The sequence below is a fragment of the Chenopodium album genome, chromosome 25, assembly GCF_948465745.1.
Source record: "Chenopodium album chromosome 25, dcCheAlbu1.1, whole genome shotgun sequence".
In the NCBI taxonomy this organism is placed as follows: Eukaryota; Viridiplantae; Streptophyta; class Magnoliopsida; order Caryophyllales; family Amaranthaceae; genus Chenopodium; species Chenopodium album.
Window position 1 is genome coordinate 36,260,804 of NC_137858.1, and position 21,299 is coordinate 36,282,102.

General features: G+C 33.1%; 2 protein-coding genes and 1 pseudogene across 3 annotated transcripts; all 3 read left to right on the forward strand.

Moving 5' to 3' along the window:
* Positions 1-2,436: 2,436 nt before the first annotated feature.
* Positions 2,437-3,286, forward strand: LOC145614839 (RING-H2 finger protein ATL80 pseudogene; annotated as a pseudogene).
* Positions 3,287-13,025: 9,739 nt separating this feature from the next.
* Positions 13,026-16,346, forward strand: LOC145615199 (peptidyl-prolyl cis-trans isomerase FKBP18, chloroplastic-like). Of its 2 annotated transcripts, none has more exons than XM_081670269.1 (6): positions 13,026-13,351; positions 14,662-14,735; positions 14,812-14,898; positions 15,188-15,337; positions 15,506-15,565; positions 15,946-16,346. In XM_081670269.1, exons 1-6 carry the CDS (start codon positions 13,099-13,101, stop codon positions 16,009-16,011), a joined length of 690 nt encoding a protein of 229 aa, XP_081526395.1. In that variant the 5' UTR covers positions 13,026-13,098; the 3' UTR covers positions 16,012-16,346. The 2 variants fall into 2 exon arrangements, with proteins under 2 accessions (XP_081526395.1, XP_081526396.1); XM_081670270.1 differs by having other exon boundaries at positions 14,665-14,735.
* A 1,283-nt stretch (positions 16,347-17,629) lies between these two features.
* Positions 17,630-21,283, forward strand: LOC145614515 (protein MULTIPLE CHLOROPLAST DIVISION SITE 1-like). The gene is made up of 5 exons (XM_081669570.1): positions 17,630-17,740; positions 17,832-18,077; positions 19,212-19,378; positions 19,762-20,149; positions 20,931-21,283. Exons 1-5 carry the CDS (start codon positions 17,651-17,653, stop codon positions 21,129-21,131), a joined length of 1,092 nt encoding a protein of 363 aa, XP_081525696.1. The 5' UTR covers positions 17,630-17,650; the 3' UTR covers positions 21,132-21,283.
* Positions 21,284-21,299: the final 16 nt, after the last annotated feature.

Genomic DNA, 21,299 nt, shown 5'->3' on the forward strand with positions numbered 1-21,299 from the left:
AGAAATAGCAAAATAATTAGTGAAGTGTAGAAGTAACAAAAAAATATTTTTCTTAAAAGTTTCATACTATTGGGCTCTTTAAATATGAGAAGAGTTAAAGATATGAGTGTGTGGTCCAACCTAATAAGCTATTTGGTGATATTTTAATGGCTATGAGCATCAAAGAAAAGGTGGTTGTTATACATGTTACATCAAAAACAAACTAAATTTAGTCTTCTAACATCATCAAGGAGTCGACTATAAAATTGGATGAGGTCAATCATTTTTTTTTTTTTAGTATAATTGTTCCAATAATTCTAATTAATGTACTCTTATATTTTGTCTAGTATTAATAATTGGGTTTTCTTGCTACCAAATCATTGAATAATTGAGTTGGATTAGCAAAACTTATAACGATGGCGTCATTAATATATATTCATTTAGTTAATTTTTATCTTTAATTTCATCGGTGATTTAATTTTTATGGACTTTAACCCTTTCTTCTACTACACAATCACATTTCATGAATCATATCATCATACTAACTTCATTCGTTAGACCATTAATCTATGTTCATTTAACTAGTTTCCTCTCTATAATTTCGTCAATTGTCTAATTTTTAATATCTTTCACCCTTCCTTCTATTGATATCACTGTACATTTCACGTATTAGATCATCATACGAGTAATTAATGTCTAAGACACACACCTAAACATGCAATTAGGTGCCTAAATATAGACAATACACTTCCATACGAAACCAAACAAATAAAGAATTAAAATCAGTGTGCTGCAAGTAGATTTGCAGATATTATTTGTCTTTCACCCCTAACTTAAGGCCGCCCCTAATCCTCATTACCCAAAAATGGCAAATAAAAAAAAACTTAAAAAGAAATAAAAAAGGAAAACACTTTTACTTCTTTAGTGAAAAAGATATTAGTACATTGCAGAATCTTATCCCTTTAACCCCTAAAATGATTAGAGCTCTTGACTTTTCTATTCTTAATTTTAAATCAAATCTCCTCTTTAATCGGACAATTAGGATCTATAATCTCATCATTATCAACTATTTAATTTTAGGTTAGCGATTATTCGTTTAACTTACCCACAACAAGTCAACAATGCCGCTTGTTTTAGCTGGTAAAGTCACAAAACACTAATACGTACTTACTAAAAAAAAAAAAAAAAAGATTGACCATGTCAATGCACAGTTTTAAACATTTATTACATACTTCATATATGCATAAGTGCATAACACCATCTCCCAATATACAAATACTCCATCTCTCAATTTATTTTAAAAAAAAAATAATAGTTTGAAATTGCATATCTATACTAAGGGTCTGTTCTAATTTACTGAAGTGAGTTGAAATGAAGAGATTGGAGTTGAACTAAATTGAATAGAGCTGAAATGAATTGTATTTAAAGGAAATTAGGAATGGAACTGAACTGAACTGAACTTATTGGAGCTGAACGGAACTAAATTGAATTGAATTGAACTGAACTAAAATTAAGTTGAAGAGAACAAGTTCTAAGAGTAACATTTATATGGAGTATGTGTATCTTAAATTCTTAATTAAATAACAATCAATTTTGTATACATCCGGTTTTCAGTAATTTACTGCACATTGGGTTCACTTTTGTTAAATTTAGGGTCGCTTTTGTCAAATTTATCAATGAAGGATAAATAACTCTTATATATGTCAGAGTAACTTTTGTGCGTTTTAGTGTAACTTTTGCGCATTTATTGTCACTTTATAACGGATGCTCAGTAATGAACATCCGTTTTATTTAAAAGTTTGTGATTAAATAAATACGAAGTAAATAAATAAATTCAGATAATCAGATTAGTACATGAATACAAAGTACTTTACTACAAAATTATGTTAATTGCGCTCGAACATCCTCAAGTAATACAAGTGTATGCAGTACATTAGTACTCTTAGGGCATGTTCTGATTTACTGAATTGAAATGAATATTTTATGAGAAAAGAAAAATCGGAGTTGAACTGAACTGAAATCAAGTTGTAGTGAACAGACCCTTACTACTCTATACATGACTAGTTGTGTATCATCTATTTTGTATTCTGTTTAGGTTTTTTAAAATGTAAAGAAAACTTAACGTTATCCAGTGAAATACGAACACATACTGAATCATAATTAAAAATAAAAAATAAATAGAACTACTCGATATTACAAATCACAATTATCCAATCCACTGCTCGATTTGCAAAGACATTATCCATACATACACAATCGGATAAAATGGATAGAGTAAAATCCTGTTCCTGTATAATTGTATAGACTATATAGAGTAGAATTACAAAAAAGGGTTTACAGAAATACAGACTACAGACGAACAGTAGATAAATGTTGCATTCACATTACACAATATACACCCATACCATTTTTATTTATATTTTTTATATAAACACATCTCCCAATCTCACTCCCATATTCTTTCCTTTCCTCTGACCTCTTTCTCTCATACAAATTTTCTCTCTCCTCCAAAAACCAAAACCAAAACCTCTCTCAACAACAACAACAACAACAACCACCCTCAAAATGAGATTCCTACGAAGCTTAAACAGCACCACCACCACTTCGCCGCCGTCCTCCGACGACACCGAAACCGTCGACTCCGACTTCGTCGTCATCCTCGCCGCTCTCCTCTGCGCGCTCATCTGCGTCCTCGGCCTCGTCGCCGTCGCACGCTGCGCTTGGCTCCGCCGCTTCGCCGGTGGTGCGGCTTCAGCTCCGGCGAACAAAGGCTTGAAAAAGAAGGTTCTCAAGGCGTTACCCAAGGTTGCTTACTCCGCCGAACATCACGCCGGTAAACTCTCCGATGACTGCGCTATCTGCTTGTCGGACTTCTCCGCCGGCGAAGAGATCCGGATTCTTCCTCAGTGCGGCCATGGATTCCACGTGTCGTGTATTGACACGTGGCTTGGATCTCACTCTTCGTGTCCTTCCTGCCGTCAGATCCTCGCCGTTAGATGTCAGAAATGTGGCGGCGGTTTGCCGGAGAATTCCGCCGCTGGAGCTCCGACTTCGACAGATAATAATCATAATCATAATCATAATCACATTCATAATAATACTTTCTTACCTTAGCATTTTTAAATTTTTTTTAGGGGTTAGGTTTTTAGCTTAAGAAATTACCCCTTTTTCTATCAATCCTCTTGCTAATGGAGTACAGTACATATTTGTGTTTTTTTTTTTTTTACTAGTAAATTTTCAATTAGTGTAGTATATATAGATAGAATTTTAATTTAATGAAATCGAATTATGTAAGATTGATTTTGTGTTTTAATTAAATTAATTTACCCCTAGTTGCCTTAAAGAAGGCACAATTCGAGCTAAGGTTTGTAATTTAAATTATGTTATTCGGACTCTTCATTTTGTCGTACTCGTGTCTTAACGGAATACACGAGTTCGAAATTGATTTGATATTTGCAGTGAAGAGGATGGAAGTAAAAGTGATTGGAACAGTAAAAGTTATGGCGAGGAATCTCAATCAATTATCAAAATTTCTCGTTCCATCTAAATGTCCCTTAAATGGAAGAAGACAATTGGAGATTTTTTTTTTTTTTTTTTTTTGAGCTTTATTTCCCTTTAATCTTTAGGAGTATCTTTTCATGTTCTCTTAGCACTTTGCTTAATTAAGGGTCCCAATTTCCTAATGCTATGACATGAAAAAAAGTAGTAATTGGGTCCTATTATTGTCCCAAATGTGGGTTAATTTTACTCGTTAATTTCATGATTAGTGATGATCTATTTCTAGTCATTAAGATTTTCTTTTGAGGTTGAGGATTAGTACTTTGGCTTATTCGTAAATGGTATTTTCTATGTTTGAGTAGATGTCAACTAACTTACTCTGTAATAGATTACAAAATCTTAAAAACGGCTATCCGAGATATCAGATATGTGATTAAATCTCATTTATATTGTGACGTGTCAAAGTCTCTCTTTCCAAGTGTTTTAGATAATAATTTAGTCAAAGTAAAATAGTCAATAGGGCAAGAAAGAAAATTGGTGAGAATTGAACAATGAAAGTTCCCAATCCCAAGGGGAAAGAAATTAGGAGCACAAATCGTGTGATTAGTATTAGTATGCTAATTTTTTGTTTCTTTTTGTTTGGTCGCATATTGAGTGAACTAGGTGGAGTGCAAATTGCATGGGAAAAAGATTAGTTGGCCAAGTTAGTTGTCTCTTTGAATAAAACATTTCTGAAAAGATCAATTTTTTTTTTATATTTATATATCTAATTATTTAAGTCGTGTATGAATTGATTATCTTTATTGACTTTTCTAATTTTTATGGTCAATTGTTGGCTATTTAAATATTTTTCAATAATAATGCATGAAAATTTAAAATATTCAATGTAAATAATACGGAGAATCATATTAATTAATTTCGACACTAAGGGCTCGACACTAAGGGCATGTCTGACTTCTGATTGATAAAATTGAGCTAAATTGAACTAAACTAAACTGAACTTATTGAAACGAAACTGAAAATAATATGAAGAGAACAGGGCCCTAAATACCTCCAACGATCTTTTACAATTTCTATATAATACTGTATAAAGAATAATTTATACGAGTATTAGGCAAAAGCTAACGGCCTTAAGGGTGTTGGATAAGAAAACTATCAGTAGAAATATTAATTTGAAATGAATATTAATTACATCCATCGATATGTGATTTTAACATCTATTTCCAAACCTATACTATCATTTTAGGAATATATTAGATTGTTATCTAAGTATTGTAGTTTCTTGCTTACTTTTATTTTACAAACTATGATGAACACTTTGCCTTTGCTATGACTCTTAATGTCTTTGACTATGAAATTTTAATAAAATTGTGAAAAATGGATATTATGAAAGTACATATACCAACAAGATCCGTTAAATCAGATTTCCCTCTAAAACACATAGTAGAGTATGTAAGTTGTTTTTAGGGGAGCTAGATTAAAGAAATGCTTGCATTGGAGTTATAAGCATGAGTGTCATTGGATAATAACTACATTAATATAATGCATAGTATAGATCGATGTTCCAATATCTTTTTTCATATATGCTCGTATCAATTTAGAGAATTGGGTAGCGTAATCCGTAAGTATGATTAACAAAGTTTTATATGCGGCTGATCACACCATACGGCCAGCCACAATTTTTTTAAAATTTTCTCTCTCTCCTTTCCTCCATTCTCTGGCTAACTTTCTCTTTTTATCCATCATTGGCCGAGCACCGACTTCCGCTGTTGTCGTCTTCGTCTACATCTCCTCGAAGCTCCAACCCAGATCTCCTCATTTTCGTCGTCGTGTTCGTCGTCTTCTCTCTAACCATTAGTGGTTCGTTGGTGATGATTTGGTGGTTTCGTGGGTGGGTATTGGTGGTTTGGTGGTTTTGGGTTCAAGATCTAGGTTCGTGGGTGGGTTTGGTAACGTAGTGGTTTCGTTTCTGGGTAGATGTGGTTTGGTGGTACATGGTTTCGTGGGTGGGTAGTGGTGGTTTGGTGGTTCTGGGTTCTAGATCTGGTTTCGTTGCTGATTAGTTTGGTCCGTTGCTGGTGGTTCTGGGTGGGTGGTAGATTTTTGTTGGTGGTAGGTCAGGGGTTACTAGATTCGATCAAGGGTTACTAGGTCGGGGGTTACTTAAGAAGTTACTAGATGAGTTACTTTGAGGGATTTCTTAAGTGGGGTTACCAGAGGGGTTAATTGGGAGGTTACTTAAGTGGGGTAACTAAAGAAGTTACTTGAGGGCCGAGGTTACTAGAGGGGTTAAGACTCAATATATTATGGACCACAAAGTATTACTCAAAGTTCTTCTTTTTTTTTTAAAAAAATAATGATAAAACGTATTGTGGATTAGAAGCTTCTTCTTACAAAACCGTAGGTTCCCTAATTTGATGATGAAAGAGTAGTATATCTCAAAGTTAAGACTCAATAATCAGAGCTATACACATGCATGCATAATACATTCTCTTTGAGAAGAAAATATGGTGATGGAGGATTATTGAATTATCAATATATTTAGAATTTTATTAACCTTTTTTTTTTTTTTTTTTTTTTAATATAGAAGTATGGAGTATTAACTTCTAAATTAGACTATTTTTGCAAAAATTGACAATTTTAAGTAGATGTACAGAATAATATATTTTCTTAGGTCTCAATTTCATTTGATCATATCATTTGTTCAATAATTGATATGGTTAAATTAAACACACTGGATAATACATTAGATCATAAATATATAAAATAAACTATATGTAAAATTTATACTCCGTATATCCTTAATAACAACAACAACCACTACCACTACAATAATATTTAGAAAGTTCAAGCAAACTATTATGAATAGTTTGAGGATATTTATACTCCTTTAAAATATTTGCTTACACATTCATCCTCATTAATGTCAGCTGTCTCTTTTTTTGAATTCTTAATTTCTTATTAATATGTGCGCGGACACTAAAAATATTTATTCACGTATTTGCCCTCTTTTTAATGTTAATTACCAACAACTAAATTTGTGGTATAAGACCAAATCAAAAGACCTACTCCAACATGTGTGCACATCGTCTATGCGCGTTAGCCCCCTAATAAAATAAAATTAAAGAGTTGATATTATATGAAACTTTATTTATAGTAACACCTAATTAAAAAGAATCATGCAATTATTCCAATCCCGAGATCTCAGCTAGTTGTGTCATTCATTCTAAAACGAAGGGAGTATAACTTACTCACGCATGACTTAATTTTGCATGTTGGTTAGTTTTATATACCTTTTATCCAAAAAAAATTCTCCAAACACAACAGTTTATACTCAAAATATATGCACTTTAATGTACTCCGTATTACTTCGTATTATATATATATAAATTCCAACAACTCGCATTTAAGAATGTCTTGCTTAATGAAATGTAGTTGGTTTATGACATGCATTAGGATTTAGGAAATAGGAGAAGCACGTTATATTTATACACGAGTATATATGTTGTATGGATTAGAGAGGATTGATATTGAAGGCAAAGATAGACATTAGTGGGAGTAGCAGCTAACTACTAACTAGTATCTACCACTCAATTAGTCTTCATGTTTACGTTCTGGCTAATCAAACTTCCTTCTCAAGTAAAGTATCGATTCATAGATATATTATGCATCTTTTCTTGTATTTTTGCTAGCTGTTTATTATTTACACCATTGAATTGATTAATTCTATTCTTAATGCCGTGACGGTATTTCCACCATCTTCTCTAGTTTAGGTTAACTAATGGAATATATATTTGTATTTTGTACATAAATTCCTTTTTTAGTATATATGATTAATCTTTTTATTTTTGAAATGTATCCATGCAAATTGTACGAGTATATAGGTAAATTAAATATATGGTAAAGTTCTTTCTTAATTAGGGAGTTTTAAATACGGTCACTCTGTATAGAATTAGTACATGTTACAAGCAAAACCTAACTAATCAAATACGCAACACATTGATTTGTCCTTTATATAATATGTATACTAGTACAAATGCTCAATTAATGATATAATTTTTCACGTACTAGTATCGATAGGCTCCATATCACCTATAAATATAAAAATTTGATCTTCATTAAATTAGCATTATTATATAGAGAATAATCTCCAAATTAGATATTAATGGGTTTTTGGAACCCTTTACAAAATGCGTGATTACGCCTAGAGCATCCACTAAACCTCGATGCGAATGTGCCTTAATAATTATAATAAGAGTAATCTTGAAAACCCTCCAATAAATACTATATATAGCATTTAGAGAACAAACAAAGTCATGTGCCCTAGAAATTTTAAAAATGTAGTGTAATGGTGAATAAAGAACTACATGTCCCCTCATAACTATGTCCCGTTGTTTAATAGGAGTATGTACTATTATGCATTTTAGAATATAACATGAACTACACCACTTTTTTTTCCCAATACCAACAAACCAAGCTCCACCAACTTCATACAGGCAAAGGATCAAGGATAGGTGGATGGGCAAATGATGTGACGATTGATATATTATACGCTTGTAAACGCATAAATTTGATTAGTGATAATATTCTACAGCAAAAGTTAAAATAATTCAATCATATGTATTTTACACCAGGCCGTCTCCGACAATTTAATGGCCCTGTTCTAACTATTAAAATTGGGTCTTTTAATTTTTAGAGGACTATTTTAAAAGGTTAAAAATATTTTTATTATAAAATGGTTTTTTTTATTTTTTATTTTTTTTCCAGTTAGTAATACCAATTATTATAGAGGTAAAATATTCATATTACTAAGTTTAATAGTAATTCAATAAAACAACAAACAAAAACTTTTTATTTAAAAAGTGTCATCCTTTTAATATTTTTTGAAGCAAAATCCTCAATTATAACTTCAAAATCAATTTAATTTTGTTTTGGAAATTAAAAGGCAAAGTCGATTTAGGATGAATTTTTAGGTTTTAGTTTGAAATGGTGGTCTTTTACGGGGAAGAAGGTTAATATGTAAGGTTATGATTTTTTTTTTTTACAAAATTATGGGCCCCTGATTTTTGGAGGCCCTGTTCTATGTGTGAGAAAAAACATGTCCAAAGACGGCCCTGTAATAATTTACACACTACAAATCGAATATATACATATATATATATATATATACATATATATATATATATATATATATATATATATATTAGTAAAAATTACATATATCATTGTTAAAAAATATATATATCATTGTTCGCCAGTTTAAGTGTTGTGATTATTAAAGAACGGGTTAGCTGACATGAGTTACCAATCAATGGAGTTGATGACTTTGTATCACTACATCAATAATAATAATAATACTATAAAAGTCAATTAGTTGGCATTGTTTATAGAGGTTGCGAGTATATAATTGTTTTTGATACTTGTCAGTTTGTCACTCTTCAAAAATCAATTTAATAGATGATCTATTGACCCTTTTAGTCAAACAAAGCTTGAAAGTTAGTAAATACTAGTGCTTAATAACATTTAATAATTCATGTCATCGCCAATATCATGATAAAGATTGTCACGAGATTGTATAGTTTATCGACCTTTCTCCATGTCATTTGAGTATATATGTAGTACAGTAGTAGTCTTTGCTCACTTGTGTCTTTCTTAACTAGGGAATAGATATTCTATTACTCCACTGAGTAGTATTTTAGATGTCGATAATAAAAAAATATGGGTAAATTATCCACTGAATAGGCCAAGTATTCAGATATTCCCGGTTTAATAATGAGCATTATAATAACTAGATATTCTATTACTCCACTGAGTAGTATTTTAGATGTCGATAATAAAAAATATGGGTAAATTATCCACTGAATAGGCTAAGTATTCAGATATCTCCGGTTTAATAATGAGCATTATTAGAGCATAACATGATCGTGAAATCAATATCTTGGAAGTTGACAATAGAAATTTCCGTTGAGTAGAAACAAAAAGAAAGACGGGGGTTGTTAGCCTACTAATTATAGTGGTAAGACAATGCAATGATTAATACCAATTTAAAACTCTTTACTACAAATTTGGTTAATAAAGATAACATTTTATATTATTTTTGACCACAAGTTGGAAAATTGTAAGTAAATGCAATTGCAGACAGCAATCATCTTTTATATTTGATAAATTAATTTGCCCGTAACTTCTAATTCCTATGACCTAACATGACACAATTAATGGCCTAAACAAGGTCCACGTACCCCGTTAATTACTTGTTAATTAATACACTTGTGGCTCATGTAAATCTATGGTGGTTAAATAGTGTATATATAAAGCTATTTTTTTTTTTTTTTATAAGAGGAGCTATACTACTTAAAAGGTGCTAACTAAACCCCACACGAAACCCATTATGCAAATTAAATCAAAAATTAACCAATAATAATGTTATTATACTACGAGTACAAAGTACTATATATAACGGGGGGATAATAAAATAAAAAAAAATTATTTAATTGAACAAACAAAATGCATCCATCTACCAAAAAAGACAAAAAAAAAGAAATAATTAGTTATGTAATTGGAATATATCTCTAAAACGGGGTTTATTTATCTTTTGGTGAACAATCAACTACCTCTATATAGAGCACTTCCTAATTAAATGTAGCAACAAAAAAAAAAGGAAAAAAAAAATGTACAAGTACACACATGGTAGGGTAAAAAATAGTGATACAAATAAAAGAGTAATTAATGAGATAACATCTATCACACGCCTAAATAGAAAGTAGAAACAACAAATAAAGAGCGGTTAAATATGTGGCAAAAAATTGTAATATTTTGATCTTATATACATTCTCTTTCGGTTTAAGTTTATCACAAATAATATTTTCTAAAATTGTTTTTCAATAAATGTGTATATGAATCTTTTGATACCCCTTAAGAATTTAAAAAAACCTTACATTGGTATAGTGGAGTCGTGGAGGTGTACCAATACAAAAAAGGGTAGAAACACTTGTGATATTGATCATTTCAATTTACATTATATATATGCATTGCATTTATCTCTTGAATTCAAGCAAGTTAAGCACAAAGATCATGAAAATATACAGCACGAGACGTTAGTAGTTCCTATATTGTGTGATGAACATAATGTAAGTTTTTGAAAATTAGCAAAATATTTACAACATAATTTATTTGAAGAAATTATAGATTTACTTGATCTCAAATTCTCAATCATCTCATAATATTGAATTCTATACATACTCCTTATTTATCACTTTAATCTCCTTAGAAACTTGTGCATTCCTCATGTTGCGATCATAAAACAACAATTGAATTAATTAGTAATGGAATAAGCATTTGTTCCTCTTTATTTATAAAAATTGTAAAAGCAAATCGTTGCCATTTATTCCTCATTCTTAGGAACCATCCAATTTGTTATTTGTTAATGCTCACAAGGCCCGCCAATTTTGTCTCTATCAAGCAATTTGGTGTGCAAATCAATTTTTCTTCCAAAAAGGGGCAAAACATATTGAAATTATTAAGCTTAAAGTTTAAACATTCCTAGTTACACTATCCTACCTTCCCTTCTAAACTAAATACCTTCAAATTCAAATTCAATTATATTGGAAATATGGAATTGACTTGTTTCTCCAATGATGTCATAATCCATCATTCTTTGTTGGAGTGGTGGAATTTATAATTTTAAATGTTTTCACTTTCATAAAATTAAGTAACTGACTACTTAGTTCGTTTTCAATTGTAACAGTGAAAGTTTTACATTTGTCCAAGTTCACATTTTAAAAATATTTATATTTAACGAGGATAAACCTAATTAATAGTTTAAGTTAATCCTTCTAGTAATGTTGATCCCCTTGTAGTTGTTTGTATTGATTTATTTGTATATTTCACTTGAAATGAAGGGGTGGATGAGATTTGACATTTACACAATCACATTGATTTTTCGTACCATGTTAGTAGATCAACATAATCAAAATCTTAAGTTGATAATTAAATAAATCCAAGATTGGTTATATACTACTTCAAGGAAATCTAAATTCCAACCAAATACAATTCACCTTAGAACTACATCGCAGATTCGATCAACGATCGCCTTTATAAAAATCTTCATCCGAAGCAATACAATCTGTGAGCCAAACGACACTTACAAACAATTTCAAGGAAATCTAAAATTCCAACACAAATACAATTCACCTTAGATTTAGTCACATCGCAGATTCGATCAACAAGCGCCTTTATAAAATCTTCATCCGAAGCAATACAATATGTGAGTTAGCACTAAATCGGCTTGAGATCCACGGATGAATAGTTGTTTGGTGAAAAAACTCATATGGCCTTCTAGATGCTTTTGGAGATTGTGAAACCCTAAATTAGAGCTGTTCACGGACAATCCGACCCGCTAGGCCCGACCCGTCCGACCCGTTAAAAATTTGGGCTTGGACACCTTTATTAAAAACAAATAAATTAATGGACAGGCTAAGCCCGTACCGTTTGTTGAAATGGGCGGGCATGGACAATGGTAACTATATTTCGGGCCGGCCCATCCGACCCGTTTTGTAAATCCACCGAAAATAACAAAAGTCATTAGGCCCGTCAGCCCGTGGCAAGCCGGGTCCGTTTAAGAAGGCGGGTATGGACAACATATTAAGCCTGCTTAAAAGGGCTTGGACTTGCAAATCAAGCCCGTTGGACAAAATTATAAGATTTGGACCGGCCCGTGTCCGACCCCAACCCGCAAATGAGCAGCTCTACCCTAAATCTTTAATCTTTGGAAGACGAACAAACAAATTAATTAAACCTAATAGAATAAATACCACCATAAAGATGTGATCCTTTATTGAAAGCAATTAAAAAGTTTTTTCCTACAAAATTTACAATTGAGACTAGAAGAAAAAAGATGAAAGGGAAAGAGAGAGAAGGAGAAGATTGAAGGAAAGCTTCAAGGCTAAGAAAAACCCTCCCAAGAGATAAATCCTGGAGGGAACCAAAAAACCCTCCCAAGGAGAAAACCTAGAGGGAACCCTAATTATTATAATACTGATAGTAATTCTAATTTCAAAGTATATTCGTATAAGTTCGTTTCCACATAGTCTCAGGCCCTGTTCTTTTGAGCTTCTGGGCAGAGCAGAGCAGAGCAAAGCAGGTTTCAGCAGAGCAAATTGAAGCAGTGCAGGGCAGAGCAGAGCAGGGCAGAGCAGACAGCTATTTTAAGTACTATTTTTAAGCAGGGTAGAGCAGAGCAGATTGAAACAGAGCATAACCGAGCAGAACAGATTTCAGCAGAGCAAAGCAGCTCTAAAGAACGGGGCCTCAGTGCTTTGTTGAAAATCGATTAAATTTAGTAATATGCTCGACCTATCTTCATAGAGCCATAAGTGAAAAAATCACATTCAACCAAGTCATAATTAATTTAGAAAAAAAAAAAAGGAAACTAAGCAAATTGGATAAGATGAACCGAATATAGCCTAAACCACCAACCCCTGTATAAACCTCAGAATTGGATCACAATCATAAACTAGAAAGGCTACCCTTGAGTTTAGTTATGTGGGGGACACTACACATTGCACAAACTGTTTGGATAACTAAAGATAGGCATGAAATTTGGTTAAAGATTGACTCCAAAAAATGACACACGCATTAGGCAAATGGGCAATTTCCCAGCATCAAATCATCTCAAAATGCAGAGAAACCCAAACAAAGCCTAATAATAAGGATGAACAAGCAGTTATTCTCCCTCTTTCCACACCATTTTCCAGCAGAAGATCTGCAATTCTAACTCCATTGTTGTCAATTACCCTCATTTCATTGCCTCCTCCTTCCTTTGCAAGAGAGAGAAGGAGCAGAAAAATCATTCCTCTTGAAGATTATCTTACTAGCTGTTAGTTTACTTCTTTAATTCTTGATTAATTTCTTACTTAATTTCTTTCTATTATAATACTGCATAATGATGTTTTTAGTTGTTTTTGGCACTATTTTGATGATTTTCTCATGTGGGTATGATTGAGTTTTAAGTGGGAATGAATAATTGATTGAATTTGATGTATCTAATGCAATGTCAATTTGTTCTTTTGTTGATTTTGCACATGTGGTTCTGATAAAGTTGCAAACTTTTGCTTTCTTGGTGGGTTATTGTCTGTAATTTTGTGTCAAGTTAGGTTATCCTGATAATTGATGTTGTTTATTGGACTTTTGAGGTTGGAGTTTGAAACTTTATATGTATTTCAAATAATTTTTTTTAATGGTTCATAAGATTGTTAGTTATGATATTGGGTTTCTGTTCCATGAAATTGGACCTCCTTGAAACATTGAAACCTCCATTTGCAGGATATATACTTGTTTGTTGATTCGTTGTTAGCTTTATTTCTGCTGCTGATGCTGGTAAGAGAGCTGTTAGACTCCAGTTGAATCAATTACTATTAACATCATGAGCCATATAGTTCATTGCAAAACCTTTGTTTGTCAATACAACCAAAAAAAAAAAAAAAAAAAAAGTACAAAGTCCTTGCTCAATTGACCACCTATTTGCCTCTATCAGAGGTTTTCTATTAGGGTCTGAGTCATAGTGAGCAAGAGAGCATTTGGATAGAATCACGCCGAAATCTATAATGTATAATAGATTATAGATTGCTGGCTTGCTGTTATAAACTATTTCCACAGCAGCAATCCAGTGATGCTGGACTGTGGTTGGCATAATTTGAACAAGTCAGGAAATTGCACCATAACCCTTAGATAAAGTTATTTAATAGCCTCTTGCCTCTGCATTCTGAAAATGAATACAAGGAATGATGATCTTTCTTTATCCATAAATTTATCCTTGTGCAAGGCTATGTATGCTATTTTGACCTGTTGATGAAAGTTGGATTTGCTTCTGAATTCTGATAGTTCAACAAAGGTGCTGTAATTTCACCATATATGGAGAATCGTGTGCAAAGTACATTTTACTTTAGGTGTCTAGCTGTTATACTTTATACATGCAGAATGTTAAATTGGATTGTCAGAGTGAGACAATAATGGAGATGTATAACGGACGGAGTATAATCTAATCCAAACAATTCTGTAAGGACAGCCAGATTATATAGTTGTGGTCGGGATATAGTTTTCCCCTCACCCTATCCTCTCCTCCCTCTTGTTCCTCTTCCTAGCATTTCTGTAAGCTAACCCAAACATAACTTTGTCTGAATTTGGAAGCAGCTGATGGATTGAAGTACTACGATATTGATGAAGGGAGGGGACCAGTAGCTGTAAAGGGATCAATAGTTCAGGTGTGCTTTACTGTTGATTTTTTGTGCCTCTTATTGAATTATTTCAAATAACTTACTCTGGGGTTATGGTTTACAGGTTCATTTTGATTGTGTATATCGTGGAATAACAGCTGTCTCAAGTCGCGAATCTAAGCTTTTGGCTGGAAACCGGATCATTGCACAGGTTATTATGTTTTTTTGCCCATCTCTTTCCTTTTTATTGTCACTTTAGTAATTAGTGTTTTATAATTAGCATTTTGATGATAGTAATATTGGACTATTGCCCAGCTTTCTGCAGACATAGGTTTGTTTATGTTTTCTTGTTTGTTCTATCTTTTATAGAAGCTTATGCTTTATTGTCAATTCACTCAAATGTTTGCCTCTGCCCTTTTACAACTTCCAAGTTTCAGTATATAGTGTGTTGTCTGCAGTGCAATACTCAGCTTCTGCATTTCTTCCTTCACATTTTGCAGCCATATGTATTCCAAGTCGGCTCTACTCCTGGAAGAGAACGGAAGCGCGAGTTTGTTGATAACCCAAACGGATTATTTTCTGCCCAGGCAGCTCCTAAACCTCCTCCAGCTTTGTACAGTATTGTTGAAGGAATGAAACTGGGAGGCAAGGTGCAGTGTGATTCCCTCATCTTCTAAACCGCATATTTCTTTTAAGTCTTAATTTCTTTAATGTTGATAATCTTCGGATATTATTCACAAGCTAAGTTCTCACATTCTGCTCTATCTCTCTGATCTCTCTCCCCCTCTCTTTTGGGTGTTTGGCTTCAAATGCAATAGAGGACTGTGATAGTTCCCCCAGAACTCGGATATGGGAAGAAAGGATCAAACGAGATTCCGGTAATTTCTGATAAGTACTTGCATTATTTGATAAGAATTGTTCAATTTTATTGCATGGTTCATTTGAAAACAAAAGCTGACATTAGAGTTTATTACTAAAAGCATGTCAAATTTTCATCTCACTTAGATTTATCTTTCTTTGCCTTTTTTGCAATTGGGAGAATGTTAATCTATGGTTGGAAACATAGAAAGCAGCTATGATTCAATCTCCATAATGAACTTACATAATGAACAAAAGAAACATCAGTCTGTTCGTCATTTAAAAGATTTATTAAAAGACAATATAGCATGAACTGCATTTCTTGGTCCGGTGTTTTGAAATTCTAACATTTATTTTCAATGTGGACTATGTTCATCCTTTATTCCTTATATGAATGCAGCCTGGAGCAACATTTAATCTAAACGTCGAGCTCTTGCAAGTAATTCCACCAGAGAAAAGCAGTTAACAGATGTTAGTCCCTTCCTAATCAATCCCAAGGAGGATTAACAATTTTGCAATATGCTGATCTGTTTGCCAACAGCAAGCCATTATATGAAGCGAATGACTGTATAGCCTGCTGCCCCTGAAAGCACAACACTGTGATACCTGTGTACAAATACTTTATACTCTTATTGTAACATGTCACTCTTCACATTCTTCTTTATTTTTTCAACTCCTCTATCTCATTTTTCCTTATGTAGAGGCGCTTTCCTAACTAAGAGAAAGTAATGTTAATACATGTATTGGTTACGATTGAATTTTGGCTGATTTGGAATATCATATCTTCGAAGATTCAGAGAAGGGAAACCTTCAATGTAGAAAGGCTAGTGCAAAGCTTAGTCTTATCGAGAGGATTGCAATTACAACTGTAAGGAAGTTAATACAAGTATTTGATTTCCTAAATTGAAGAAGTGTAGATGGAATTAGAAAGTAAATACATATCATTAGTAGCAGGATTTGGATCCCTATAGCTACAAAAATTACTAATAACCCTACGTAGTTTATGGAAAGAAAATATACAGGCGATTTAGTTAAAATGACTTGAACTCTGGTAAAGGGACGAGTTGGGTTATTAAGGTTTACCTTCTCGCATCCCTTCCTTAAACTATGTGCCAACGATAATCGAGGTGGCCCAGGTGGGATATCATATTGTGCATGGACTCATGAGTATCTCAAAATAATTTACCATGTGTGCACGCCCATTTACCAAATAACACGTTGTAATGGGTTTAACTAGCTCATTTGTAATTGTGACTTGATGTGGGAACCATGGTTGTAAAGGATCTTTTTCCCCCATATTATCTTTTGTAAAGGTTTCCTCCCAAAGTGAGCACAAACAAGAGATTCTGAAGGATCTAAAATGCACCATTTGAGGGTATCTTCAGGATCCATTACACAAAATAAGCAAAGCTGATTGTTTTTGGGGTAAAGGGTTGTGTTATTTCAACATCTTAAACTTTAGTCTATGCTACACTGATTGCTTTCCACGAACTAGTATAGCAATAATGCGTGTATGCATCAATATCATTATCGATGTTGGTGTCGTGGTGTGCTGATCGCTTGCCTTTTATAGGATTGTAGATATTTTGAATAAACGTACGTAGTAGTATTAGCCAACTAATTTTAAGAATATGTGATTACCTTTGTATGATAATTGTTTAATATGCAGTAACTCCTACTCGTATCATTTATGTACGGAGGATGTAAATTACTCCGTACTTATATTGGTGACTTGGTGTGCTATTTTTTATTTATTTATTTTTTTTTTTTTTTTTGAGGGTGGAATGTGTGCTATTTAGGATTAAGGTACAAGTGTATCACTAATTCACTGTTATGATAAATAAATAAAAAATGCAAATAAGCTTATACTCCATAATCTGTACGACCTCGTATTTATGGGATCTTTTAAAAAACATATGGAATCCTTAGTTTATCACCATTTAAATCCACTCTAAAAATTCTTTACCAAAATAAATAAATAAATAAATTTACTGTAAAAATTTTACAAGTGTAAATTGTTGTTGAGTAAAATTTGCTGGTCCTTTTAATTTTACAGATATAAAATAAAATTAAAAAAAACCTAAAAATCTAATTCCAAAATTTCAATGTTGTTTGTGAATGTGAATGTTTTGGCTTCTCCCCTGCCAAAAATGGCGTCTTTGTGCTCACTCCGATTCTCCTTTCTCTCTTCTCAGGTACCCCTCACTCCTTCTACTCTTTGATTTAAAAAAATGTCGAATTTCATAATACTAATTGAAATTGAATTGCCTGCAATTTGTGAATTAGCATCGAATTTGTAGCAATGGCGTTGGAATTGAGCTCAGAACTGAATTTGGATTTGATTATGCCAATTTCAAGTTCAATCGTCCCAGAAATTATGCCGGAAAACTTGTATTAACTGCTTGTACCACCGATTCCACCGTTTCGACTCAGTCCGATTCTGCTCGAAATCAGCCAAGTGCTTTCAATTTGGGGAAATCTTTCCAGAAACTTCAACAAGCTGTTGCTTCTCTTCCTCCTGTTGTTGTCGTGGTCAGTTTCTGTTATTATTTCATTTTTGCATTTAATATTTTTATTAAATTTGTGCTAAAATGTTGATGAGAATTTGTAAGAATTGAATTGGAGAATTTTGTTATCTATTACAAGTATATGTTTTGGTATGGTAATTGGAATGAGGATAGTTAATAGTATGAAAATTGTTACTAATAGTTTAGGAAAGGAGGAGTTTTGCACTTTCTGTTGTGTAGTTTTAACCTCAAAATCTAGGTATTAACTAGTAATTGGATACTTGATGAGTTGATAGCTTGAACTTATTAGCGTCGAAGAAGATCGTTTATTTGTTGGAAGAATGCAGCCTGCTTGGGGTGGGGAGCGATTGTTTCTTGTTGTGGCAAGGATTTGGAAATGGTAAATGGTGTTTTAATTGCAATGCTAGTGGGTGGCTACTTTGGAACTTGTTGAATCTCTGCTTGAATTTCTCTTGGAAAGTTTAAATTCGTGGCGAGGTTGGATGTTCTTCTTAATCTTGTCTAAAAAAAATTATTTCTACCTAAACTATCATGCTTCCCGCTAAATGTCGATTGGGGATTCGAGGTTGTGTCATTCCATGGAAACGCCGATATTGATTCTCAATTTTTGAGAAATACTTTTAGATTTTACAGGGAAAGAGATGTTGGAATGATTGTGTGTGATGCAATAACATAGTCTGTTATACATCTTTTTGTTTTTGGAAAGTGTATCTCTTGATTCCGGGCACATTAATTCCCCCATTTTACATTATAGGAGCCCTATGAGGTTGATTTAGGGCAAGAAACTAAGATGTGAAGGGAAAAGGAAATGAAAATTTTACAAGTCCGGTCATTTCTTTCGAATTATCTAGCAATCATTATGTAGATTTAGATGTGTCAAACTTTTGTACTCCTAGCTCGTAATGTATATTATATGAGTTATGGTGCTTGCCTTAGCTTTTAATGTGAGTGGATGTGTAATCACCTATAATTGCCATTTTGAATTGAACTTGTCAAATTCCGTTGGTGATATCCTATCCGCGTACGACGATATGCTCTTCATAAGGACATTATGGTGACATAAGATATTTGCATTGCTGCACTAAAATTTGATCTTTCAGCATTTAACCTGATGATTCTTTGTTTTGGTGCTTATCAGATCAATAAACATTCTGGAGCAAATTTAATACTTGGATTCTTTATTGCAACTACATGCCTTGTTATTGCTGTGAGAATTTATGTAGCAAGACAGTTGAGGGACTCTAGTCCTGGCTCTGTGGCTGATCTTGTTAGACGTGGCCAGCTAAGATCTGATAGAAGAGGCATGTATGAGTCTGATCTCTACTATTTAGCCTTTGTTACCTCTACATAAGCTAGCACTGAATGTGTTTTCATGCTTTCTGTGCCTATTCTTTTTTGAAACACTGTGCCTACTCTTTGTAAAGCTTAATATCTTTTTTTTTTTTTTTTTTTTTTTTTTTTTTTTTTTTTGACAATTAATTTCCATGAAGGAAAATACCTGTGATTTATAAATAAATAAATAACCCTTGTTACATGCAACTTAAATATCTACTTGTTATCAATTTCTTAGGATTAGGTTTGATGCTAGAAGTCATTATTATATTTGAATGAAGGGATTGTTGCAATGACTTAAGAGTGCAAGTGATGCATGTAATTGATGTCTATTTCCTTGCAATGTATTCTTACAGCTCCAAACCTCTCAAATATGAAGACCCATTCAATAATCCTATGGTCAAAGTAAGCAACAGTAATACTTCAGTAGAGATGTGTGGAACGGTTTATCGGTTGGCCCCAGTAACTCTGACAGAAGAACAGCGAGCAATCCATCAGAAAAGGAGATCAAGAGCATATCAATGGAAGCGCCCTAAGGTGTTTCTTAAGGAAGGGGATGCAATTCCACCTGATGTTGACCCTGATACAGTTAGGTGGATTCCAGCAAATCATCCTTTTGCAACTACTGTTAGCGATATTGATGAAGACCTTGCACAAAACAATGTGTATCAAAAGCATGGAGTTCCATTTCGCATTCAGGCTGAGCACGAGGCGCTGCAGAAGAAGCTGGAGGCCTTGCAGGGTGTAAGTTCTTGTCACATTTATTTGGCAGAGTAGAAAACTAAATTTGTAGCGGTCGTAAATTCTTTTGTTTGAATATAATTGAGCTCTTTGTTACTCATCTAGCAATTATGCCTGTGTCAGTGTCCCACTTCTTATGTTGGTTTTTGTGACTTGCTTGATACGTCATAGATGTATCAGGGTGTATCCAAGAGTTGGATTCTGGATACAGGTACCTTGATGTGGATGAAGAATCTGAATAGCATTCCCATTTGTAAAGATTACCTAAGACAGCTAACTAATATGTGAAACTATACCTTTTTAAAAGCTTAGACTATGTGATCTAATGCCCAAACATCTGACGAAGTACAAGGCTATTGTTAGTGTAATTAATATATTTCTTCTGCTTCTTTTGGATTAAGAATACTTTTACCTCTTAAATTATTTCGAAAGTAAACTTGTCAGTTGTCAAGAGAGGGATTGTTCATGTTCTGTTATTATTATATTATAACCTCATAGTTGATTTCTGTAGTCTAGTCTGTTTACTTGGATGTTTTGCAGTAGAAATTTGCTGTCGAATGGTTGAATTGATTCCAATAGACAATACAAGCCACTCGATGTATACGTGCACAATTATTTTGCCTCTACTCAGTTATCTTAAACTTTATGTATATTAATGCTGATAATCTGGTAGTCTGGTGTATCAAACCGCCCACTTCAATTTCTCATTCTTTTGCTAATGGTAGCCAAAATACTCATTTTCTGTTTGTTCAGAATTCTAAATAAGGTATGACACATTTTGCAGGAGCAAAAATTCAACAAGTTAGCTATTGATCCTGTGAATGCCAAAGATTTTGAAAGGGCCTTCAGGACTCAGTCAAAATCACATGATCGTGCAGAGAGAGGGACTCAAAATGGCAAACTGAATGATTCTAAAACTCCCAAGTCAGATCCTCTTCCCGAGAATTCAGACAGCAATGCAACTTCTCCTGAAGATGAAGTCTGAACAGGCGCTCTAAGCAGCTCCAGTTCTATCCGACCAAATGTTTTATTCAATTGCAAAAATTTTGCATGTCAGAGTTGAAGCATATTATAGTTCATACAGCAGTGTACATAAATACTCTTTTAAGTTAAAAAAATTAGGGGCCTTTATTCAAATTGATTCTCTTAAGAT